Consider the following 27,031-nt stretch of genomic DNA (forward strand, 5'->3'; position numbering starts at 1 on the left):
ACTTGAACAAGTTGACCCGATGAGAATAATTAATTTTTAAAAAAACCATCTGCCTCCATCTTCGAGGAGTAATAGCACTTCACCATAGGATGTAATTTTTTTCTGGCTCTGGTGAGCGCATGAAGTCCGGACATGAACGCACGATGGTCTGGACATAGACGCACCAAAACTTTGGTGTTGGAACGCACGAATTGCTTTGGAGCACACGATGGTCTGGACAAGAACGCACCAAAATCTGGACGTGTACGCTTTTGGTCTGGGATGGTTTGGACATATTTGACTTCGGACGCACCAAGAACGCACTAAAAGTTTTGAACGCACGATAGTCTGGACATAGGCATTTTCCGTCCGGGGCTGTCTGGACATATCCGGCTTCGATCTGGCACCTCAACCTGGGCTAGCAATTCCATAAGCACGTGCTTTGAACTAGTCATCACAGATTTAATTAACAAAAATTTTAAATACTATAATATTATTTACAATACTATTTGGCAAATTATTCATCGAATCACAGAGATACAAAAATCTTTATTTTATCGAGCCATAATTAAATTGTTGAGCTGTCGAATGACCATTCAAGTATTTCGTTTGATCTGACGATGTAAATTGGGAATCTTGGTGATAAAATGACGATATTTCCTGTTGCCTCAAATCTGATATTTTTGGCTCGTACATTTGCAAATCGTCCTCACGATCCGATGGGCTGAAACTGTTTAAGAGGTTTCGTCTCTTTTTGTGACTGGAAGTAGTGATTCCTGATGATTTCTGGCCAGATATCTGGCTGTTCTCATTTTTGTCGGAAGAATCTTTTTGTCTGATCCAGCCGTGGAGCATTAGGATGGTTGTAAGGATACCCCCTGCAGCCACGAATAACATGCCAAAGAGAAGAACTGAAAACAAACAAGATAGGAATCATACGTTTTCTGGATGAAGCTACATGTCGACCAAAAGTTATGGCGGTAAAATGACGCAAGCCTATTCTGTTTGTAACGTAGCATGCAGTCGATATTATATAATTTTTTTGCCGCTAAGCCGCAGCGAGGCTAATACTTCATAGTGTTTTTATACCATTGAAATAATTTGTATTGTATCCATCATCTCCAACCTGCTAGCTTTCAAATTAGTTGTTCTTCAGATTGCCAGTAGAAAAAATGATTTGGAGACATAGATATGAAAAAAAGACAAACTAGCATTAAGGTTTGCAGCTTTTTTCAAATTTCTTAAAAATGTTTTTTTGGTAATTTTTTGTATTTATGATGAAATTTTCCTTCAGTTTTTTCTTTTGGTTTAAATGATCCATAAAAACTTGCTGAGTTTGCATGGATATTAGCCTAATGTTAGCTCTGAACACATGAACAGTCAAATCTTTAAATCTTTGCTCTTTCATGCTAAATTAAAACTCTTTGATTTGACCTGTCGTTTTTGCCTACCTCTGGTTGCCTGTTGTACACGCAAGGTTTTTCCTTACTTTTTTGCCCCGAATAAAAGGCGAAGTGGTCAATTGAGTTCTTGAGCCTGTAATTAAGAAATTTTTCCATTTTTCTCAAATTTCTTGATTTTCGTAAAGTTCTAGTTGATGGAGCGCGTTCATATTTTATTTTAATCCTATACTATATGGGACAACACTTTATGGTACAATTTGCTAATTGCTTGATATTTTTTAAGTTTTAGATGCATTTATTTTATAATAAATTTCGGTAATTTTTGCAGACTGTTTTAAAATTTTAAATATTTTTAGCTGTTGCATTTGTTTGTCTCTGAAATGTTGAACCAGTTTATGCCCAAAAATCTTGAAATTTTTGATTTTCTTTGTCTTGTACTGATCAATTGGTCTGCTAGTCATTTATTTTTCATTCTTTTCACTGGATATTTTTTAGGTGAGTGCATTTCATCTTGCACCAAGAAGTTATAATCCATTTTTGCCAAATTTCAGCACTATACAGCTTAAGCTGCGTGCGTGACGTCACTTGTTTCTCTCTTTCTTGTGAGTTTAAAAGTCAATCATGGGAATAACATACTTGAGTGCACTCACTCACGAACAGGAGTTCTGTATTAGTTCATTATTAATAGCCGCCCTCATCTTCTCAGCCGGCTATTATTGCGCTCGTATTTTTTTTACAATTCAAAGAATTTGAATTGTATTGGGGCGCTGTCTTTTTTTTAAGATCTGTTCACACATTTTAATGATTTTTGAAGTCAAATTGGTTTAGTGATTTTGGTCACGCCGAAACAGGAAATGGAGCGAAAAAGCGAGTGGTTTTGCGGCGTGAATTTTTTTCGTTCTAATTTTAAAGTAGAGTGAGGAAACGGTTTTTGAACAAAAATTCGGTTTCTCAGTAGTGGTTTTTTGTTCACATGCGGCAATTTCACTTTGATGTTTACTGTTTTTTCGATTTTTTGGATCAGATTTTTTCTAAATGGTTTTCCCAATCCATTCACAGCTCATTCTAGGCCTAGTTTTTTTTTGAATTAAATTTTCATTTCTCGCTAGTTGTTTTTTCGTTCACATGCGGCATTTTGACATTGATTTTCTGTTTTTTTCTTATTTTTTTGTTCTGATTTTTTTAAAAATAGTTTTCTCAATTCACTCATAGTCCATTCTAGTCCTAGTTTTTCGGTTTATTCAATGAAAATTCTTTGAATTGTACGTCAGGACTTGTCCTGCTATGTTTTTTTACTTCGTCAAACTTTTTTTCGCTTTACCATTTTGCCGCTTTTTCGACATTTTGTGTTCGACATCTTTTTGACTTCTCTAGGCTAGTTTCTCTCTTCTCTCATTCTGCTAAAAGTGAATTTGAACATCAGTTAGTAAGCAAAGCAATTCAAAATGAACAAAGTCGGTATAAAAAAATGAAGTCAGAAATAGAAACGGGATAAACCCATAATGCCCAATTTTAGATGCCCGCTATTTGAACGTCGTTCCTATAAGTCTTAGTTACCACCTCTAATGCTTATTGGTGTTGATAGTAGCCCCTGTAGCCTCTCTCTAAGAAACAGAAGTATGTTCAACTACGAAATGCCATCAAAATAAATCGGACTTAAAAAATATTTTTGTACAAAAATCTTTTTTTTTCAATATATTCTATTCGTTCAATCCCAATCATGCCTATTGGAATCAACGGCGGCTATTTTCCGGCAATCTGCCGGGTATGTTTAAATCTGAATTCTAATTTCAACCCCTAATACCTCTTGCAAATTGAACAAGACACATGCTTTCGTTCTTCTGAATGATAACGACTGAGTCACGTATGATTACAGAAAGTCCTACAAAGTATATATAACCTGCTATGATTACAAAGAACCCTATAGATTCGCATACGATTTTCAATAATTCGGATGATTCTCAACCAATAAATCTTGAAGGTTTTTTTTCACGCATAATTCTGTCTAATCACTGAATTTTGCCTTTTTCTCGTCAAGATTTTTTATTTGTTGCCCGGACTTGAGTCTCAGAGCATTTCAGTGCTGAACCAGCACATTTCAAGTGTAAAAAATTAATTCAGTACTGAAACACAGCATCTCAAGAAAATTTTAAGTTTTTTTATGTGCACATCTTCTTCATTATGATTATATTAGGGCCATGGAGTTAGCCCAGGCTAAACTTATCCTGTACAGTCTGAAAATTACACATATTCCAAAAATAAGTCGGAGCAGAGTAATGTCATACTTTTGTAGCTCATAACTATTAATGACTATAGTAGCATACACGCAACCTATATATAAGCTAGCTTGTAGGCAATTATCTCAAAGCCCATTTAGCTTAGTGGTTACGACTTGCTACGCAAATTAAATGCTACAAGTACCCACGCCGAAGTTCGAATCGCGTATAAATCAAACCTTGTTGACGGGAGTTAAGCTGAGCATATTATTTTTCATGAAGTAAATTTTACTCCAAAATCAAGACTGGCCCACGTAAATTGGGACATGAACAGAGTACTGACCATCCTAAAAAACAGAACGTCTCTATGCTGATTCAGTGCTGATTTACTCTGCCACCAACCTCCAGGTGGAAATAAATGGTTTCGATATTAGTTTCGATTTAATCGAAAAATCTTAATAAACTGAAAAATAGCTCAGATACATCATCAGCAAGAGCTGTACATTAGCTCAAACCACACTTAAAACATTAAGCAAGAGACAAAAAACTTGTTTTGTTTCAAGTAGAGTAACAAAATCAGTTAAAGTTTTGAAATAGTGCATCTTGTCTTTTCAGCCAAATTTTTGTCTCATCATAGCCGAGTAGTTTCGCGCTGTATTGATTGTTGAATCACAGTGGCACATTCTTTCATTGTCTATTACGTATCATAAATTGCACGTTTTCGAAAAAATGCGGGTTATCTGATCATGGCAAAATTTTGTCTGGATCACATGGTCTCATCATTGTTGCTCAGTTTCGAATCGGTGCACTTTTGGATCACGGTTAAGAAACTTTGAATAGTTTCTTAGGGTCGAAACAAACACGCGTTTTTCGAATCGTTTTGTGGTAGTTCTGGCTAATTCGATATAATTTTAATTATGGACAATTTTTCGTATGTATCGTCTAACCATGACGAATTCTGGTCTGCATCAATTGTTTCTTATTTTCACCACCTCACGCGCGATTTCGTTTTATTGTTGAAAAAAAAAACAATTACTAATTCAAAATTGTTTTTGTCCAAAACATCATCAGCAAACTCAGGCACAGGCTGCGTCAACAAATCTAATTTTGTGCGTGACACTTGTTTTGTTATTGCATATTTGCATCTATGCTCTTTAGTACAATGTCTCGCGGCTGAAATAAATCGTTGGCAAAAAATCGAGTGGTTTAAGCTGAATCAGTTTATAAAAAAATTTTGATGGAATAGAAAAATAAAGTGAAAAGTGAAAATAATGATATGCAACGAAAGCGTCAGAAAAAGTCTATCTAATGTTCTCTTGTTCCATGAATTCTAGTTTGAAACGAAAGGTTGATGGAGGTGGTCTTTGCGTGTAAACTCAAAGAGGATGAAATGCGATGTACCAAAAATCATCATTTGTGCTTCGGACTGAAGTTATTGGAGGAAGAACTTAAAGGGCAGGCAAATACGTGGAAGCATACATGAAACTTGCAATTTATCGAGGAACCAAAGATAATAGGGGAAGAAAAATGCATTCAAAATAAAAAAAGCTAAGGAACAAATTTCTTGGATTTCAGAACTCCTTTGCGTAAGATTCTACTTAGAAGTTAGATATGGGTAGCCAATTGCAGAGAACCTTTAACAAGGAGGCTCGGTACTGTGCGTACGCATATACTGTTCCGACCCCGCACATCCACATTCTTGAATTAATTGGCTACCAAATGATGAACCGATAGAAAAGTTTCAGAACCACACATATCACTCAATAAGCCATAATGGAATACAATAAGGCCACGCTAGAAGGCCGATAAAACTTGTTGTCAATAGGACTACTGGAAAAGACTATAAAAAAAATTAAATAGCAAACAATAATTTTGACCAAAACTTGGTGTCTACATTTAAAAAAATTATAACAAAATCAACCTTCCATCAGATGAAACCTAAACAAAAAATTTAACCTTTACTTCAATACAAAAGATATGGGACCTGTTTTCAATGCAACTGGGTAACAGGTCGACAAACAGAGCAAAAAGGCGCGAAGTTCAAAAATACGTTTATATTTTTGAAAACAATTGATTTCAAAAATGATTATCATCATTAGTCAATAAGTGAAATCACTAAAAAATTTATTTATATCTGCACATGAAGCAATTGAGACCTGTCATTATCCAGTGTACGTCATACAACTACAAGAAGAAGGACAAATACCGTCAAAACAAAGCTTTGCACGAAATGGCAGTGAAACCGTTAAAACGGTTGAAACCAAAAAAATGTTACTAAGGACAATGAAAATGTTCAGTTTCTCAATATTCCAAAGTCAATGGGACCTACTATTAGCGTAAAAATTTTAAAAGAAAAAGTCATTTAAAATGTACAAATATATAAAATTCTCAATTGTTATAAAATTTTGTAGAAACATTAGTAACAAATCCGAAAAACAGTTGATTGGCACTAAAATCATTATTATTTTAATTATAGGTCACTAGATACGGGTTGTGACCTGTCTTTACAAAGGCTCAGCTACAACTCGACCAAAACACAGTTTAAAAAAAGCGAAGCCTAAAAATGCAATTTTTATTCTAATATATAAAAGACATTTTTTTCAGACATAAGATTTCAACAAAAAGATGTCAATTAAGATGCAACACCTCAGAAAGCCAATTGGTCCTGTCATTTATGAGACTAAGTCACGAGACGATAAAATAACATAAACAAGCAGAAGCCAAAACTTCACAAACAATTTTAAACCACAGTGTTCAAGGTGCTACTTTTATAAGGTGTTTTATGCAAGAGCTGTGAAACATCACTTGGATCTCATTTGAAAGTCAATGGGGTTTTCCCTATAAAAGGACTACATAGAAATGACAACAAAAAAATCAAAAAATATACAGTAGAGAAATCTCGAAAATTTCTTATGAAACTAATCTTCCTAAGCAATCAGTCAAAACATATAACCAACCACGGAAATAATGTTTGAGTCAACAAAAAAATAGAGACTTCTTATTAGTGATATTGAGGTCCATTGTGACAAAAATCAAAGCAGAAAGGAAACAGTTGACAAATGTCTTTTTTTTTAAAAGTTAGCTTGAAAGTTACTAAAATAAATAGCTGTAAACTGAAAGGTTAAAATAGGTTGTTATATGTCCTGGGGAAGCAACATAGAGCAATTATTATCAGGTATATGTCGTATAACAACCAAAAAAAGACAAATTTACGCAAAAAAATCAATAAATTTGCAAAAAATAATGTCTCAGCCCAAAAGCGCAAACTATTCAATAAAAAAATAACATATTCGGATACGCCTTTTTTAACCCCGTTCGTTATCACAACTGTACATATCTTCAACTGGATCTGTCAACAACGTAACAGTACATATCTTTAACTGGATCTGTCAACAACGTAACAATTCGACAACGAAACAAAATGAACTCAAAAAATCAGTAATGATACCAAAAAAAATCGAAACTCGTAGTGTCAAAACCAAGAATCCATTAGTTAATCATAAAACCGCTACAGACATTAATTTATTGACTAATAGTAAATGGGTTTTTGCTTGTTTTTAGTGAGACTACGCCGAAGCTGAGAGAAATAAGAGAAAATGGTGGCAAAGTTCAAAAATTCGCCTACATTTTCTTAAAACAAATTAATTCAAAGTTATAAGAGACATTAGGTAACAACTGAACGCATTGTCTGTTTCAAATATACCTCCTAATAAGCCATTCCAATCACTGATTGCAGTGACTATGTCATTGGAATACAAAAAGTATTATAAAAATGAATGCAAAACATAAGAAATCCACTAAGTTTTACGAAAAATTTTCAATTGGTCAGAGCAATAAAATACACTTTTAAGATGTCCACTTTCAGCAAACTCACTGAAAGCGGGCCAAAAATGCATATTTGTTCCCATTTTTGACAAAAAAAGTCTTGAGTTTTGAAAAATTTTGCATAAATTTTAGCCAAAATGCTCAGATCGAACAACTCAGCAACCCCCATCTATCTTTTAAGATAAGGTCAATCCCACTACCGTGAACAATTTGAAGATATGTTAGCAAAACTAACAAAAATTTGGTCAAAAATTTTGGAAAATGTGAACAAAAACAACGGAATTCACTCTACTTTTCTCAAAGTTTAAACTTCTGTAACTCCCTGTAAAATACCAAATTCAAAAAAATCTTTTTAATTCCATATTCTACGCTGTACGGGCTTTCTAATGATACCACTCACAACTCTCTACCATGAATATATCGATCGGCCAAAATTGACTGAACAAAAAAACCCAGTTCAGTATATAGTTCCTCCCCCCACTAAAAGTGGGGTCGAAACAATTAATCAATCAGACTAAAAATGTTTAGTCATGCCTCTGCAAGAACTATGACGCAGAAAAATGATGCAGCAAAAAGAAAAATTGTTCATAATATTTTTGGCTTTTACGGCCAGTTGCAAGGTAACTCATTTCTTTGACGTCAACAAATTAATGCATGCTTTTTTAAATGATATTGTTTTTTACATCCATTTCAGATTTACTTTGACATATATAACTCTGAAACGACTCGCTATGTTGAGCGATGGAAGAAATTCTATTTCGAGGGACCAGCCTGAGAGTTGCCTGGTTGACTCTCGATTGATGTCTAATGGTTCTGATGATGAGCACAGCGGCTATGCAAATTGCAAGGCAGCGTTACAAGTTTTAACAAAGAGTTTTATTACAAAGCAACCATTCAACCTCAATTCAGCTCATATAGAAAGTCGATTGATTGCTTTTTGAGTCATGCGTATACCAAAAATTATTTTCTACCTCATTAAAGAAGAGGAATTAAAGAAAAGAACAGTTCAGCCAGGTACTCATAACAACAACTTTCTCACCCAATGAGCGAGAGATGATTATCCGATACAGACATAGTATAGAAAGATCTGGTTAGATAACTAAGATCTTTAAATGCTTTGACTGATTAGCGTACGTAACTAAGCCTTTAATTTAAATCTCAATTGAATAATTGCAAAGGTGTAAAAGTGACAATCAGACATGGTCTTATTTGACCTGGTTGAGGGAACACAATTACCTAGATCCAACTTTTCCACCCGTAAAGCGTATTCCTTTCTGGCCCTCTCTGCATCCCTGGCAGTGGAGTACCTGTTCAGGTCTGGCTCCTCCCTCGACACTGCACTGGCAGTCACTGTACACACCAGTCCCACTCCAAGACACAACACAGCTAATAGGTTCACCAAATCCACCCAGTCTGAGCAAGGTCTGAAGTAGTAAGCATGAATATAACTACATCCATGTTATCACCCAGGTTGAGGTCCCAGAGGGAAAGTCGATATGTCCAGACCCAGAAGAACGCACGACGGGGGTGTCGTGCGTTAAAATTTATATAGTCTGAAACACGGAACAACGCGCTAAAGTCTGGACATGAATGCACGAAAAGTCTGATGAACGCACATGACCGTCTGGACACAGAGACTTTCCGTCTGGGAGGGTCATATCGGCTTTCGGTCTGGCACCTCAACCTGGGCGCCATCAACAATGTAACAATTTTTGACTTTGTGATTAACTTTGAGAGGGCGCGTAACAACCGAGTGGTAATCTATTTAATCAACTTTTGTTGCAATTACAACAGTTGCATAACTTATGCCACACTGCAGATGTTTAGACTATGTTTTTTCCGCCACTCTTCATATAGCAAGAACAGGGGCGAGAAAAGAGTGGCGGAAAATATATTTGACTCCCAAAGCAGTGTTTTGCGACCACTTCAGTATGTCGTAACATCGGTAAGTTAATAAACTGTTGTTATCGCAAAGAGAGTTTATTAAAACTTATGCTAGATTATCCAGAACAGATCGCTAGCTATACATATGAATAAAGTGACAAAACTTCCGCTGAATGTCAAATCACTGTCCAAATTTTGCTTACGTTTTCACCTTTGCGCAATAATAGACGCTGCACAGAAAATAAAAACAAACCCACAAACGTCGGACAAAACTCTCGCGAACAACAGGGGGGGGAAATATAATTTAGGGGGTTCTAGCCTAGATTCTTTTTACGAGTCCAAAAACCTCCGACCGCAGGGTGGGGTTCCAACACAACAGAGTCCTCGACAAACTCCTTTATTATTTGCCTATCAAAACCTTGTCATTTCCCATGCTACAATCGCTTTAATGTAACTTCACTTCGACAAACTTCACTTCGGGGTGAGAGAAATTGATCTCACTCAAAAATGAAGAACACAAGCGTTAAAAAGTCAATTGAGACATCAAAATATGTTCGGGAACAAAAGCTCAAAAACGGTCAAGCAAGAATTTTGCATAGAAATACACACAACTTACAACAATGGCTTCAAACTTCGTTCCAGTGCAATCAAAAATCCTAAATTTAGGTCTGGATATTAAGTCAACAAAAACAGTTGAGGTGTATGTGGAGAAGGCAAAATTGAAACTTTTTATTTTTATCCCAGATCACTAAATTTTTAATTTTTTCACAACCATCTACTCAAATTTATTAGAACACGTCCCACTATAAAACTTTGATTTGAATTTGGCACGCCCAGTTGGTTTCATTTCAATTTTTTGTAATGTGTTCTTACCCTGACATCAAAATGGCTCCAACCACCTTAATAGCCTCCACCATGGTAAAAAAAACTGTTCAACTGAAAGAGCCGTTTCGAACACTCTTTCTTGAGGGATAGCATCTGTACTTGAAACTTTTCTCAACCTCTGGTTCTATCTGATCAAAAACGAGTTTTTTCGATCATGAGGGGTGGGTATGCGGTGATTAGCCAGGCCTATGTTCTGGTTGTATTAAATAATTGTTTTAGATTGGAACTCGATAAATGAAGTTGTTTTACTACCACCGTCGATGCTTTTCCTTCACATTTAGAAACAAAATATCGTTTCATATAGATTAAGATTTTTCTCATGGTATTGTGAAATGATCTCTGTTGCCTACAGTATATAATCCTATCATAGTTTTTTAAAGCATAGTCATGTCACAGTAAACTAAATAATGGCTAAGTCGCACGAAACGGTGACCTAAAAGCCTCAATATATTCACTATCTCCCAATTCTGACTGCTCATTACGTTACTGCATACATAGCCGTCAAAACATCTCTTACAAAAAGCTCCTGGATGTCCTGAATTCGTCTGACTTATTGACCTTCAAAAATTTCGTATCGTCTGCAGACTGAAACATTCATTAATTAGGCAATAGCGTATTTCGCTTAAGAATATCGGAAAGGTAAAGACTGCAAAAAAGGACATCTCTTGGCCACGACTTGTAATCGAAGCAAGCATTGAACTGTAATTAGTATCTTGTGAGATACAAGGCGATGAAAAGCAAACTTTTTTCATCAAAAGTAAACCGGCTAGTTTTTTTTTCAGATTACGGATGAAATGGGTTTTACCAAAGATTTACAATATCTAAAAAAACGCTTAATGGTAATGAGTTTAACACAATCAGTCATTGAAGACTATCAGAATATAAGGAAAATTGAATGACCGTTATCGCCCCTGATTTGAATCAATGTTGCTCCTCCCAAAGTTTTCTCTGTAAAACTTTTGGTTAATCTTTTGAATAAAATTGAGCTTGCTGTTAACATTGCAAATAATCTGCAGTTCCCAATGTCAATTTTACTTCAAGTTTCATGTTCAGGTTGCCTATGAATTTTCCCAGTTGTTGGGTGTACTCTATGTGTAGAGAACACGTTTCTAGTAATGTAAATTCAGTAAGATATTGTTAAGTTCAGTCTCTTTTATCGGAGAGTTACTGTTTTACACGTGTTATTTGGACGAAGTCAATTTCCCACTTTTTTGGCGGGAAGAGTTTCAACTTTTCTAATCTTGGCTTTTGCCATCTTGAATTGATGCATCATCAACAAGGGCTAATGGACAGACTTGTAAAAATTCCTCGGTCACGGTAGTTGTCACAAAATGTGAAGCACCGTTAGCACTTGCTGCATGCGAAGTTAGGTTGTTGTCGCTCAAAGATAATTTCCCATGGGAGGAGTCGGTATGTTTTTGGCGGTTCAATTTTTCAAAAGTAAGTTTGTCTAATTAGGTTACGAGCTAATTTTTGGATCCAACAAAGTCATATTAAAGAGAAAAATACCATTAGAGCGTTGTTATTGCTTTATTAATGTTAGTTATGTTTTTCTCGCTTACAACACTTCAAAAAAACTTTATTGAAAAACAGATACACACGCGCTTTTTTCTTAGTAAAGAGGTGCCAAAGGAAATAACCTTTCAAAAAAATGGTCTCCGATTAAAAATAATGAGAACATTTACTGAGAATTTGTTGAAAGTATATGAAGCACAAACAAGATTTGTTTGGCGAAAACGATTTGTCAAAACTCCAGCTTTATGACATTTCTCCACGTCTTTGTCTATCTTGAAACTTAGAGTTATAGTAATTTTTGAAACATGCGGCCTTTTCAGAGATCAAACGGAAAACCCAGCCTAATATCTAATGAAACAAATTTTGAAAGTTAATTTTGATTTTTGTAATCTTTTTTATAATTGCTACTGTCACTTCATCTACAATTTATTCGTTCAAAAAGAAAATCATGAGGAAAATGGGAACGTAACAAAAAGTTTTTGATTTATGACATTCTCCTCCTATTTGTGTCTCTTTTACTATCTTTAAAGGCAATCGACGTAATATTGCCCTCTTTAAACCAATTTTCTAAACTAGTGAAAAGGCTTTTCGAACAAGCTTCTTGAGAAGGCTTCCGAGCAAGAAAAACATGTTTATCAGAAGGATTGCAAAAACAAAATTCGCACAGAAAATCACCAAAAAACTATGTACTCTATGTGTAGAGAACACGTTTCTAGTAATGTAAAATCAGTAAGATAATGTTAAGTTCAGTCTCTTTTATCGGAGAGTTACTGTTTTACACGTATTATTTGGACGCAGTCAAGTTCACTTTTTTGGCGGGAAGAGTTTCAACTTTTCTAATCTTGGCTTTTGCCATCTTGAATTGATGCATCATCAAGAGGCTCCGGGGACAGGAAACCCATAAATTAAACCAAAGAAGGGGTGAATGATGTAACCAGGAGACCAGAGGTTAGCTCGCGTTGCCTAGATATCCGTTCCGAGAAAAAAAGTGAGCAAAAAAACGGCTAAAAGGCCAAAACACGTGCGAGACCGGCAACGGGGCGGACGTACGTACCGTAAGCCGTTTTAACCTTGACAACGCGTACAGATCCATCTTTTCCAGGCAATGTTTCGACAATTCGTCCCAGAGGCCATATCCAACGGGGAGTGAGGTCTTTGAGGATCCACACCAGATCATTGACTTTCAACGAATCACCCTGTTCGGACCCTTTGCTTCGCTTCGTTAAAGTGGGAAGGTATTCTTTAACTAGGCGTCTCCAGACGTGATTCAAAAGCTGCTGCACGTTTTTCCACGACTTGAAGGATACTGGCATGGTTGATGAAAAGTCTCCTGGTGGCAGTGAATTGTATGGTCTCTGCACCAGAAAATGATTTGGAGTGATGAGTTCTTCATTGCCTGGTACGTCGGCCACATGTGTAAGTGGTCGAGAGTTGAGCATGCTTTCGGTCTCAACCATGATGGAGTGGAAGACATCTGATGTAAGCCTCTTGCTCCCTAGAATGATCAAAATGATCCGTTTGGCATTTTGGATCAACCTTTCCCACGCACCACCAAAATGTGGCCCGTATGGTGGGTTAAATTTCCAAACTGTGTTCTTTATAAGAAGTTCAGAGGCAATGCGTTGATTGTCGAGACTACGGACGCATCGCTTCAATTCTTCGTTTGCCCCGACAAATGTCTTGCCGTTGTCACTTAGAATAAGTTTTGGATGACACCTTAGTGATGCAAAACGTTGGAGGGCGTTGAGAAAAGTGTCCGTGTCTAAATCAAGGCATGACTCAAGATGAGCAGCACGTGTGACCATGCATGTGAAAATGAGGCCGTAGTACTTGGTGAGCTTTGTCTTTGGTGTCTCCAATATAGAATGGTCCGAAAAAATTAATTCCTTTAATAACAAAAGGGAATTGCGAGAGAGTATCAGGAAACCTGCACACGGGTAGTGGAGCCATTAACGGCTGAATATTTTGGGCATCAAAACGGCGGCACAGAAAACATCGAATTCGGATGCTTAACAATGTTTTCGTGAGGCCGATAACGACGTATCGCTGTTGAACAAAAATTTTGACGGCTTAGTAACCTTGGTGTATACAATTTCGATGCGCATGCACAAGATACAGGCGTGTTATTGAGTCTTTGGCATGAAGAATTATTGGTAATTTAGCTAATTGTGATTCTTCAGGAGCAAATTGTAGTCGGCCTTGTGATCTAAGTATTCCGTTTTTGTCTACGTACGGACTTAGGGATCGAATCTTGCATTTAGAGTCTAGTTTACGTCCTCTTCTTAGCGAGTGAATAGCTGAATGGAAAAAGGTTTTCCTGTGAAATTCGAATTAAGTGACTGTGTGCTTGGATGATGTCGTCTGCAGTGTACTGCTCTTTATTATTTCGTTCTTTTTTAGTTCTGAAGAGAAGGTTGTAAATAGTTGCGAGTGTTAACAGCAGTTTTGTACAAGATCGAAAACGGGTTGGGTCAATGACTGGTTCATTCGTTTTTGATGTACTCGTTGTGTGAACAGAAACAGTTTTGTGTGCGGAGTTTAAGTCGGAGTAATGTTTCTTTAGGAAATCAAGAGCCTGTAACCATTCAGAACACAATTTTTCTGGTTCTAGGCCACGTGTTCCATGGTCTGCAGGATTTTGATTTGTTGGTATATAAAGCCATTGAGTGGATTTTGAAGATTCGTGTATTTCTCGGATTCTGTTGGCAAAAAACAGTTTCTGTTTCTTCTTAGAAACAATCCAATCAAGAACAACTCGACCGTCCGTCCAAAAATGTGTATCGTGTATCTTGAGTGTTGTCTCTTTTTGAACTGTTTTGAGTAGTCGCATCCCGATTTTTGCGGCCTCAAGCTCAAGTTTTGGAATGCTCAACAATTTTAAAGGAGTTACGTTGTATTTACTGATCATAAAGCTGGTTTCTGTTTGTTTGGTGTTATTGTCATAACTCCGTAGGTAAGTTACTGCTGCCATAGCACAAGTAGACGCATCAACAAAGACGTGCAACTGATGCTCATTTTCGTGTGAACTTGCAAGTAAATTGAGTGCTCGCGAGTGTTCAATGGGTGGTGATCCGAAATAGCCGTTCAGTTTTCTTTGCAGTGTTTTATGTAATTTCTCTGGTAGTGGTATGTCGCATTTTAAACCCAGTTGCCAAATTTGTTGCCTTACAACCTTGAAGCGTATAGTCACTGATGACGCAATACCGATGGGGTCGAAAATCGACGCAACAAGACAGAAGTTTTCTTTGGGTATACATTGCTGCATTCCTTGGAAATTCTTCCATTGGTTTTATAAAAAATTTATCATCAACGAAATTCCCTTTTTGTCCTAATACGCGAGTGAAATATTTTGAATCGTCTAAGCCTTCACATGGAATTCGTTCTAGCACTTCAGGACAATTAGATAAGAACTTGGACAATTTGAAACCTCCTCGTTGGAGGCATTCTTTGACTTGTATTACAGTGTCTTTGGATTCAGTGATAGTGGGCAGCAAATGAACGTAGTCGTCCATGTAAAATTGTTTCGTTATTGCTGCAAAAGCTTTGGGAAACTTTTCTGCATTGTCTTTAGCACATTGATTTAGGACAAACATGGCCATTGAAGGCAAACAAGTTGCCCCAAAAATCACTGAACTGATATTGCATTATAAAAATGTTTTTTGACCAGAGAAAGCGAAGTGCTGGTTGATCTTCTTGTTTGACAGCAATTTGCATGAACATACTTTCAATATCTGCAAGTATTGCAAATGGATGCTCACGAAAACGTAGCAGTATGCCAAGTAAGCTCTTCAAGAGATCTGGTCCTGTTAGAAGGTTGCTGTTCGACTGTCCTCGATACTTTGAAGCGGTATTTGCCACCCGTCGAATATTTCCCGGTTTGTTTGGATTTTGAACAGGATGATGAGCCAGGTACCAAATTTTTTAAGGTTCAGGTTCTGTCATTTCAACTGATTTTATGTAATTTTTGATTAAGTCTGTTGAAAGCGTTTGATCGTATTTTTCTTTCAGCATTGGAGTATTACCTAGTCTTTTCTCCAAGCACTGCAGCTGATTAAGAGCAGAGTAATAATTGTTCTCCAAAAGGCAAGGCGTTCTTGCAGGGAAAACCAATTTCATATCTCTTAGATTTATGTCGGATAGTTTTCTGAAAGACTTTTAAGGCATCATTGTCTTCATCTGAAAGAACAGAACTCTTTTCTTGGGTTCCTTCACTTTCAATTTTCCAGAATTGCTCAACTTATTCGCTTAAATGTGGTACTTCCGTCTGCTGTCTTGAAAAATGACAAATGAGTGGTTTGGCTGTTGTTGAATGATGGTTAAATGTCGATTCTGAAGGATTGAGAGAAGTTTCATACTCCCCAGCTAATGTCCATCCGAGTTTTGTTCTCACACCCCAAACGGTTGATTTATGTTTCCGGGTATTACTTCGATTGGATGAGTGTAAGCGAAAGTGTTTACACCTAAGAGGGCTCCAATTTTGCCACCAGCAACCTGATGGAAATGGATGTTGCGGAGATTTTTAAATGTGTCACATATTTAATTCAAATCAAATATGTTGGCTGGTGTGACGTTCATTGCTGGCGTGCTGTAAGCACGAGATTTCTCAAAGCTTTGTTTCAATGATTTATATGGAGTAATAATGACTGGCGCTTTTATCTTTGAGAGTAGCATTTCGTTCTGGGTATTCACGTATTAGAGTGTAGATTTTTGCGCTTCGCAAGGAAGTGCTAAGAAGTTTATTATGGTGTCGAGCAAGAATGTGAACTGGGTCCCATGATCAATGAGTGCATACGTATCAAAGGCTTTGTGGCCATTGAAAAAAGCAGCGGCATCAACTGTAGTTGTTCAAGCCAGTCTCTCGGAGGAGACGGCTTTTCATTTACGCAGAAGCTTTGATTATTTGAAGAAGAATCGAGGGTACTTCTCTGAGTATTTGACTCTTTCGTTTTACCAAAAGATTGTCCATAGCGACAGTGCTGTTGTTTGTTTTGGCTAGGTGACATTTCATTTGATGAGTGCTGTGTAGGACCAAATGGAGCAGATCCTGTGGAGAATGCTGCTGGCTGTCGTTTCACTTGTTTTGAAGGTCGTGTAGAGTAGAATGATGTCGGCCGTTGCAGGACTGGCAGTTCATTTGTGAAGAACAATTTTGTCTGAGGTGATTATTGTTCAAACAATTCATGCACAATTTGTTTTTGATAACGATTTTATATCGATCGTGTGGTGATTGCTTTTGGTACTCGGGACAAGTTGCCAAAAAACGGTTATTATTGCAATTGGGGCAATGTTGGTTGTTTTGCTGTTTTCCGTTAGTTTTTGTGTTGTTTGAGATAGTTACGGAGGATGACCACTCCCTATTAGAAGTGGTTATTTGTGGTTTAATTGCAGGTTGCGAAACAGCGTTAGAATTGTCTTTGCCAAATAAGTTATGGTTTTTTATTTGTGATGACGGTTTATAGTGAGGTTTGAAGTAGTCTATGTTGTTTTGTTGTTGTCTAAATGACGTAAAGGTTCGCTCGCGATTGATGGTATCGGTAATTTGAGCATGAAGTTCTAAAAATTGTTGAAAAGAACGGAGTGACGCTGGTTCAGCTGTTGTTGTTAGCCTATGTTGAGTCCATTTCAACAAAATATTGTAGGGCACTTTTTCTTTCGCTTTTTTGAGCAATGTGGAACACTGAAGGTCTGCCTGGAATCCAAGGTATTCGAAAGTTTGAATAAGCGCTTTAAAAAATTTGAGAATGCGACAAATGATTTTTTATTATTTGAATCAGTGGTGTGCCATGACTCGAGTTGATTTATAAAGGCGGTCACTACAACACTTGGATCTCCAAAATGGTTCATCAGTTCATTTAGAGCTGTTTCATTATACGCTGGGTTACAGGAGTACGACTTAATGATTTCTTTTGCTTTTCCAGAGACTGAGTTTTGGGATACGTGATCCGATGTGTGTCAGTTATACCAGTATTATTATGAACCATAGAAAAGAAATTGTTAATCCATTCATGGTATCGCGTGGGGTTGCAATTGAAGAGCGGCAGTGACAGAGGTGGTAGTTTTATGGCTTGCTTGTTACTTACAACGTTGTTGGCAATGTAGAGTTTGCCTAGAATTTTTGGAACTGGTTGTGGCAAATATTGCGGTAATTGTGGAAAATGAGAAGGATTTGGGTTTCTGTTATCATAAAACATTGGAACCGTTGGGCCAAGCAATTGGGAAAATTCAATTTGATAGTTGTTGCTGTTGTTATAAATTGTTGTGGCAGGAGGTCTGTGGTTCAATTGTAAATGATCTGTGTACCTTTTTTTTCTGATTTTGGTAGACCTAGCAACTGGTTCACCGATGCAGAATTACAAACATTAATTGTATTTGTCCTGTATTGTTGTACAAAATGATTTGGCTCGATGTTATTCTCAATCTCATTCCGAACTAAGTTGTTGCCGAGGAGCTGTTGCTGGTGTAAATTTTGCCATGACTGTGAACTTCCAGCTATCTGATCTTCTGTATTGTGCGCAATATTCCTCGTTGCGACTGAGTTCACGATGCTAAAAGGATGGTGTAACAGCTCTCCATTTGCATCATATATATTGTTCCTCTTTTCATTTGACGTCATTGTGTTTTGCGAAGTACCAGGGTTTATTTGAGTATTCATTGGAGATTTGGACATCGGTAATGTGGAATGACTGTTCCTTACTTTTGAAGAAATCGTAGTTTTTGCCATAATAACAGGAGGACACTTATAATTGTGAATCTTTTCGGTACTCATTGCGGTTTGCTGTACATTCTGAGTTTGAATTTGACACAATTGCTCTTTGAGACTTTGTACATGGATGTCAAGTTCTACTGAGTTAACTCGCGGTTTATGTATTTTCGTTTTTGGTCTGACAACTGCTGGCACTGTTTGTTTACCACTTATATTATCTCTTGTAGTAGAAACAACTTGCAATTCCGATTGGTTCTGTGCAGTAGAACTTTCTTAACCGATCTGTGTTTCACGGTTTTTCAAAAGTACTTGATCAGTTTGTTGAGCTTGAATTACTAAAAAGGGGTCCTGCGGTTGTTCATATGGCGCTTGTTACCTGCTGAATGGCACTAGGGGAGATAGCTGTAAAAGTTGACATGTTATCTATATTGTTATGTACAGGAAACTGATTGTAAGGTTTGTTCTGAATACCAATTTCATTAACAAATTGATACGTCTGCAGGTACGTATCCTCAGCGGGAGTTTTCTGTTGTTGAGTTATGTTAGGCTCAACGTTGATTTCAGTCCGTCAACTTTTCAGTCCGTCAGCTTGAATTGTGTCAAAGACGAGCGGATTTGTGGATGTATCCAGTTGTTGGTTCGCTCTGGCCGTTTTTGCTGAGACGGTTTGACTAGTTCTCAGAAATTTTGATAACAGTGGTTGTGTATTGCTGTTTGTTGGCAAAAAGAGGGAAGGTTTTGTCCTGGGAGGTAATGATGGAGGTTGAATTAGAGCAATATTGTTGTCCTGAACCGCCTGTGTTGACTTCTCGGCTCTTGTTGGCGATGATCTGTTGGACTCAAGCAGGCGTTAGCTGCACTTCGAACTGACGCTAATGTCATCTCGTAATCGTGTGGACGACTGGCTGAGTTGTCCGTCGTCATCCAAGCTATTGATTTCAAGTTCGAAGATCTGCAATTTCGGGAGAAGGTTGGACTGTCTTTCTGTTATTGATGAAACTGTGCTTGGCAGAGGTTTATCGATGAAAACTTTTTCAGTGGCTTTTCTCAGTTCTTCCTTTGTTTTTTTGATGTTGTTGATTAGAAGAGTCAGCGTTCTAAAACTTTTTCTCTGTGAAATTGCGGTTAGCAGAAGGTCAAGCTGATTCTTGAGCTTCAATTCTGACATCTTGAAAATGTTCAGTGCGATTTGGCAGCTCTGAGTGTTTTTCTTTGTCATCTTGTTGTTTTGATCTCTTTCTCTTTTTTGATTTCTTTTTTAATTAGAGATAGGTAAAAACGGCTTGAAAATTTCTTCGCGGCGCAACTTTTTTGAAGAAATGGGGTTGAGATGCCCAACACCAATTCAACAAAAAGACCTAATAATGTATTTTTGTTTGATACTTTTACCCAAATGAAATCCCTCCAAAAACAGTTACACTATAATTGAAACTAAATCTAGCTTTATGATTTTTTGTTTGAGAAAACGGAAAAATCTCGAACGTGTGAACGTAGACCGTTTTTTTTCTCAACAGACTCAAATAATTGCTAGTTTGTTTATGAATTTTTGACCAAAAAATTTAGGACGACTAAATAATTGTTACATTAGACCAAGGACTTTTGCTTTTTTTAGCTGCTCACAATTAAATTCCAGATATTTTTTTTTCAAGTGGACGATACCCTAACCAATTGTGTCTGAGGCAAAGAAAAAAGAAAAAAAGCTTCAAGTAAATTGTAATTAGGAAAAAGGCGACGCGTTCAGGCAACACGAGCTGCTGAACACAAATTAGGTAGCTTGCAAAGAAACTTGTTTGTAGTGAGATATTTTCTGTTGAACAACTTTTAAATATTCTGGCTCATGTAGCTTTCACTTCTCAATGACTTAGCAAAAGCAGCAAAAAACTTTTTTTTCTTAATGAATTCATTGCTGCTGTTTTAAACTAGCAAAGGGCTTTTCTTTCCAATAAAAGTGCAGCTATTCATCTAGAAAGAAAAAGCGAAAAGTTGAAAAAGATTCCAACAAACTTTAAGATCTGATTCTGAAGAGGTAAAACTTTTCTATCAAAACTTTTTCGCAGCTTTTTTATTAGCAAGCGTGTCCTTTTTCTAACAGGATAAAACGACACTCGATTTTTGTTTTGATGCGCCTGAGTTTTAACTGTTATCATCTCTTTTTTATCGAAAAGTTGCAAAAGAATCAGTAATTTTTTTTGTCCTAAATTTGACATATTGCCAGAACTTTCAGAAAACTAACAGTTGCTTCTTTGCTCAAGCTATTGTAAGAAAAATACCAGCTTTTGAATCAATGTTTTTTTAAATGGGGAACGGGACTTCTTAGGTAACGTCTGAGATCTAGGGCGATCATCTGCGGTAACGTCTGAAACCAAAAACAAATGTCATGGCCTTCTCTAGGTGACTACTGATACCTATATTTTCCAAAAAAAATGTCACAGTTCAGATTTGATTTTTTTTCGAAATAGTAAAAAAATGTCGTCAAAGAACATCCATTGTCATAGAATACCCATTGTCATAGAACACCAACAAGACAGAATTCCGCCAAAAAGTAAGTCTTTTAGAATTCGAGTAACTGTGTAAATTAGAATTCCAACACCAAACTGTCATCAATAAACTCAAATCATATTCAATAGAGCTTTAAGAGGTTCTAAGCACCTTTACAAAATCAAAAATTTGAGATAACTATAAATGACTGCTTGTCCACATTCAGAAATTGTTTAAGTTCTTCGTATAAGCTTATCAGTTTCTTTTCATTCTCCTGTTTCTCCGATATATTGTTGAGTCTTGTTTTTGCCTCAAGTCTATTCTACACTTGGCGATATTGTAAATTTTGGAGTCTAAGTTGTCCTTTGATGTTTAAGAATTAATTTTGCAAGCTTTTACAAAATTTTCATGAAAACAACTGCAGACTTTTTGGACTTTGTTTTGAAGCATGTATCCGAAAGAGGACGTTGAATAAAATCTCGTCTGTTTTACTCAGCTTAGATTCCTGATTTGAAATATTTTCTATTTTGGGAAATTAGTCTATCATTCCAGCAACGTAAACTTTATCATAAAAGAATAAATCTCGTAACAACCTCGTTTATTCCTCGTGGTAGTAATAAACGCGGTTCTCAATGCTCAAAACAAATGTGATCGTTGGTTGAAAAATTTTGATAGTCGGATAAAGCACACCAAATTTTCCATTAGTGTGATGTAAAATTCACAACAACGTTAACTGTTATTGCTCTTGTATTATTTGGCGGAGAAGAAAATGCCCAGATGACGTATCATATTCATGATTGATTTGCTTAAGATCATTTCATGGTCCTGATTTGCAGTTTTCTGGTAGGTTGTGCAGCGTAAGAACATTTAGTCCATTCCATTTTTATTGATTATAACGCAATCAGATACGAAATTGAAATCTGTTGGAATGTCATACAGTATTCTAACTTAGTATTTCTTTGCCTTCTCTGCACTCAGAGTTAACCCATGCGATCCAGTACGCCGCCCATCCATCCGTCTGTTCTTAACAGTACTGGAAAACAATTGTCCGGAAAAGTGTCTACTTTAAGGAATTACTATGTTTCAATCTGACTATTAGAGTCGATATGTTTCTGCTAAACTAATGCGTCTAAATGGAATCGCCGTTTAGCATTGGAAGTGCTTAACAATTTAACAGATCAACAATTTATCTATGATAAGTTTGTATTCATGGGGAGTATGCGGATAATACGCCCACACTGTTTTGCAATACTTTTGTTCAACTGATGGTCTTTTAGATACAAACAGCCTGAAAGATTTGTTTGCTTGCTTCAGATCTGTCCATTTTCATTTTTGTACTAATCTGAATCAAAAATGGGGTTGCTTGTTTGTCTTCTCCCTTGTATTCTGAATAATAATCACCTTTTTGTATTTGAGAATTCTCAATTGGGGTTTTGTTTTGATTAGAGTTCTGTTTTCTGCTTTTTTGATTAGACCAAATTAAATTGGATTGCAAATTGTGAAGTCTCTCTTGTATCTCAATTTCAAACGAATAAATTTGGTTTTTTAATTTGTGGTGTAACAATGAGTTCTACGATTTAAACTAGCTCAAAATAAAATTCCTGCAGTTGTTTAAAAACGTGATCAGAGGGGTTTGTTCAAGTAATGTTGAACGTGGAATCATTCCAGTCAATTAAAGAATTGTAAGCTGTATTCCTAATAGCCGCAAGGATATTCTTTTTTTGTTCATTTTAGGCAAGAATTTTGTTGCTCCCCTGGTTTCTGTGAATTGGAGGGGTAGTAAAACAAGGTCTTTAAAGCTAGAGAAAATTCGTGATTTCGTATAAAAGGAGTCCTTGAAAAAAGAAAGAACAGCCATTTAGAGGCGTAAAAACTAACATCATAGGAAAGATCTCACCGGAGAACTGATATTAGACTCTTTATCATCACCAATAGCCCCAAAGTAATTGCATATCCCTAAAAATCAAACAGGAAGCAAAAACAGAATAAGGGCATAACTTAGATTGAGCTTAGGCTCCGATAATGTTTTCTTTTTTTCTTGATCCGCTTTACGTGCTTACTATGCGCTTTTGATTTCTCTCTTTCATTCAAGATTTTAATCACATTTGTTTTACAGTGATGCGAATAAACGAGTTTATCAAAACTTATCGTCGTCCTTGAATTTGATCTCCTTTTTTCCAACAGTTTGTTTGCATCGCTAAATTCTTTCCTCAATTTTTGTTTTTTCAACTCGTTTTTCATCATTGCTGAATGTAAAAAGGTAGCAGTCCTTGAACAAAAGCGTATAATTATGGAAACACCGACAGAAGAATGCTACGAACTCACTAACTCTTGCATATCATGTTTTTATTGCTTTTTTTTCACGAATATCTTTTTCAAGTCTCAAAAGCAACAATTTTTAAAGGTGAGGAAACCGAGAAAAACAAACGTTTAATCTTAGAACTAGCAGGCCCGCAAAACCATAACAAGAAAATCATCTACACGAATAAGAGATTTAAAACAAAATTAAGGTTTCTGTTTCGCACCGATTCTGTTTGTCCTTTGCTCTTTCTACAGCAAATTACTGTTCAAGGGCATTTTTGACTCGCTTGTTTTTGCTATACCACTTGCTTAATGAGCGCAAAAAATGTGCATAATAGGAGCATAAATATGATGGCAAAGCGCGTCTCAAAACGCATTTATTATGCGCTAGGTTGCTTGATTAAGGACCCCTCAAATATGTTACGATAGGAGCAATGTTAACAATTGTGCTCAATTGCGACTGATGTTTAATATAATAAAGGCAGATGACAATACGACTAAAACTGCTCAAAACTTATTTTCATAGCGATTTTATGGGGTAATAGAACCGCAAATCAACAGCTATAAAATAAGACTCAACCTGTTGTTATCCTATGGAGGACAGAAAAAATGTTTTATGTTTCCAATTCAGTCTGCTTTAAGCTCTTGGTGTATTCTGTTTTTGTCTCTCGTTTCGTGGGGTGACTATTTGCTCAACTGGTTTTCTTGATCGTTGAATTTGAGAAGAACAAAATAGGGAAAAAGAGAAGAAAGAAGACGAAACACACCACACACACAATCACACACACATACACACAAACAAAAACACACACAGTGCGAGAGAGAGAAACAGAGAGAGAGAGAGAGAGAGAGAGAGAGAGAAAGAAAGAGAGAGAAAAAAAGAAAAAAGAAAAGAAAATTGAATGCTCTAAAAATCGTTTAGGTGCAACAATCCTAACTTGAAAATCCAAGCGGTTTACGAAAAACCATGGTTCAAAGATTTGAAATAAAAAAATAAAGAAAACACCAAGCGAATGGAAAGAAGAATTGCTACAAAGAAAACAAATGCCATTTTCACTCCCCAAACACACACACACACACGGGAAAATAAACCAACTCGCGTTGCATGGTGGTCATTAGAAATTTTCATGTCTACAAACGGGAAGGTACCCGGCACGCGTTCGAACCCTCCACCCTCAGAATAGTAGTCCTCCATCTTTTCAACTGCGCTATAAATACTACAAGCAACCCTTTCTCACAATCGCTTTTATTTTTTTCAATAAACAATTTCGATTGAGAGCATTGGAGATCACTCAAAAATCAAAATGTAAAGCGTGAAAAACTTAGTTGAAAACTAAGAGTGTTCTAGAATAGCGCAAAATCTGTCAAGCTAAAAATTTGCAGAAAAGCACACATCAACAATAAGAAGTTCAAACTTACTTTGTGAGCATTTAAGTAACACGTAGTACCCAAGACAGTAAAACCTCCCTTTGGGCGAGCATACTTTTAAGCCCACTCAGTCTCGTGTTAACTGCACCTGATTAACAATATTTTCTCCCAGGCTCTGTTCTCAACCATCTATTTTGAGCCTTTTAGGTCAGCGACCTCTCTCGATGTGTTTGCTTAACCATGCAGCTCAATGCGGCTTCTAAACACGCGTTTTTAGAGGCCCTCTATACATGCAAAAATTTTGCCCCATTTCAGAGCTCACGTGTTCAATATTTGGACTAATTTACTTTTTTCATCCACCAAACACACACACAGGAACATAAAACGACCCATCTTTGCAAGAAGTGCTCTCGAACAACAGGTGGCATGGTGTAGATTAGAAATTTTTATGTGTACAAAAAGGAAGGTACCCGACACGGGTTCGAACATTCTACCCTCAGAGCAGCAGTTCCCCATCTTACCAACTGCGCTATAATGACTAAACACCACGGTTTCTCAAAATCTCTTATTGTATCAGTAAAAATATTTCAGATTGAGAGCTTTTGAGATCACACAAAAATCAACCAGTAAATCGTGAAAAACTCAATTGAAAACTAAGAGCGTTCTAGAATAGCGCAAAATCTGACGAGCTAAAAGTATGCAGAAAAACACACGTCAACAATAAGAACTTCAAATTTAATTCGTGAGCATTTAAGTAACACATAGTACCCAAGACAGTAAAACCTCCCTTTGGGCGAGCATAATTTTAAGCCCACTTAGCCTCGTGGTAACTGCACCGGACTAACAGTATTTTGTCCCAGGCTCGGTTCTCGCCCCTCTACTTTGAGCCTTTTAGGTCACTGACCTCTCTCAAAATGTTCATTTAACAATGGTGCTCAAAGCGGCTCTTAAACACGCGCTTCCAGAAGCCCCTTAAACATGCAGTAATTTTTTCCCATTTTAGAGCTCACACGTTTAATATATAGGAAGGATATTTTTATGCAAAACCTCAAGTTCATGGATTGGACCAACTTGTCAAAGAATTGAAGAGCTCTTGGCTGTTGCAGTTCTCAACCGCAAGGCAAACTCGCATTTTCAGGGTAAATTTTTTGATCTAACAATTGTTGAAAGTTTTTCTTGTCGAGTTCACACTTAAGACTAGATTTTGAAAATAGCGCTTAGTCTCTGCTGAGAGGCCTGAAAGTTTGAAGAAGTTGAGAACCTTTAGTACTGAATTGCCCGTTAAATTTTGCTTGGCCCTGTAAAGTAACAATTTAGGCAATTTTGAGCGTTTGCACGATATTTTATAAATTTGACATTTATTATCCTCGTGAACTCACCAGGTACATATTTGGAGTACAAGGTTGAAATTTGAACTTTGAAATTTTGACCGGAGATGAAAATATGATCCACACAGATTTTTCATTGAACAAACACAAGCAGACGTTTGGCTAATTCCTTGTGGTTAAAAAGGACTGGCGTGGGAGTTTCCAATCAAAATATTGAGCCGTCTCATGAGTTGGGTGATAAACTGATTTCTACAATAGCAAATAACCATTTGATGTGATTAACGAGACAAAAGTCTTGTGAAGATCTAAACCTAAATCTATACCGGGTAAAAATAAACATCTCAACCAGGTAGACCACAATGACCTTTCCTGTCAATTTCTTGACAATTAAGGGATTGTTGAAAACCATGTAATTGGGTATTAAAAAATTAAACACAATTTAAAAAATGAAATCTTGTTGACTAAAATAAAAAATTGAACACTTTACTTGAAATTCTCCCAGCCGCAGCAAAGTTCTTCTTCATTTGGGTTATATTTCTGATGGTGGCTGGTCCCCTGAGATTCATCGTGCTCGAATAACTCATTCTTCTGCCCTTCATACTGTTTATGGTAATACTCTTCCTCTCTATCATCGTACCCCATTGGGTAAATCTTGATCACTTCGTGTTCCTTTTCCAACTTTATATAGTTTGCGACCAGAAGCTGGATTCAAAATTCTCCACCAATCTTACAAACGTCGGTAACCAAATTAAGTTTTCAGATATCAATAGAAAAAGTCTGACTTGCTGCCAAGAACATATTCAGACATTACGAAAAAGAAAAGTGTAAATATTTAACAAAAAATAATTATATTTAAACTAAGTCGTTAGTGGTCGAGGTAGAGAGAAAGCCAATTTTTTAATCCAACTTTTCAAATTCCAATTTGAAGGAATTTATGAATGATTCAAATCAACATTATAACACTTTGACACCATGGTTTACTATTGTCATTTTCCATATATGGGACATATCTGTTATAACTATAAGCATCTATTAGTTATAATAAACCATATAAGTTTTGCTATGAAGCCATGAACGTGGAAATGAAGTTTTTGCACTCTTTTAACAATGGCAACATGTGTTTGAAAACACACAAGAATGAAATAG

At 36.6% G+C, this 27,031-nt stretch overlaps 1 protein-coding gene across 1 annotated transcript; it reads right to left on the reverse strand.

Moving 5' to 3' along the window:
• Positions 1 to 427: 427 nt before the first annotated feature.
• On the reverse strand, positions 428 to 27,031 carry LOC142354062 (uncharacterized). The gene is made up of 3 exons (XM_075406336.1): positions 26,373 to 27,031; positions 8,660 to 8,847; positions 428 to 890 (listed from the first exon to the last, which is right to left on the reverse strand). The coding sequence occupies exons 1-3, from the start codon at positions 26,525 to 26,527 to the stop codon at positions 529 to 531; spliced, it is 705 nt and encodes a 234-aa protein (XP_075262451.1). The 5' UTR covers positions 26,528 to 27,031; the 3' UTR covers positions 428 to 528.

This window comes from Convolutriloba macropyga, chromosome 15, assembly GCF_964194025.1.
Source record: "Convolutriloba macropyga chromosome 15, txConMacr16.3, whole genome shotgun sequence".
In the NCBI taxonomy this organism is placed as follows: Eukaryota; Metazoa; Xenacoelomorpha; order Acoela; family Convolutidae; genus Convolutriloba; species Convolutriloba macropyga.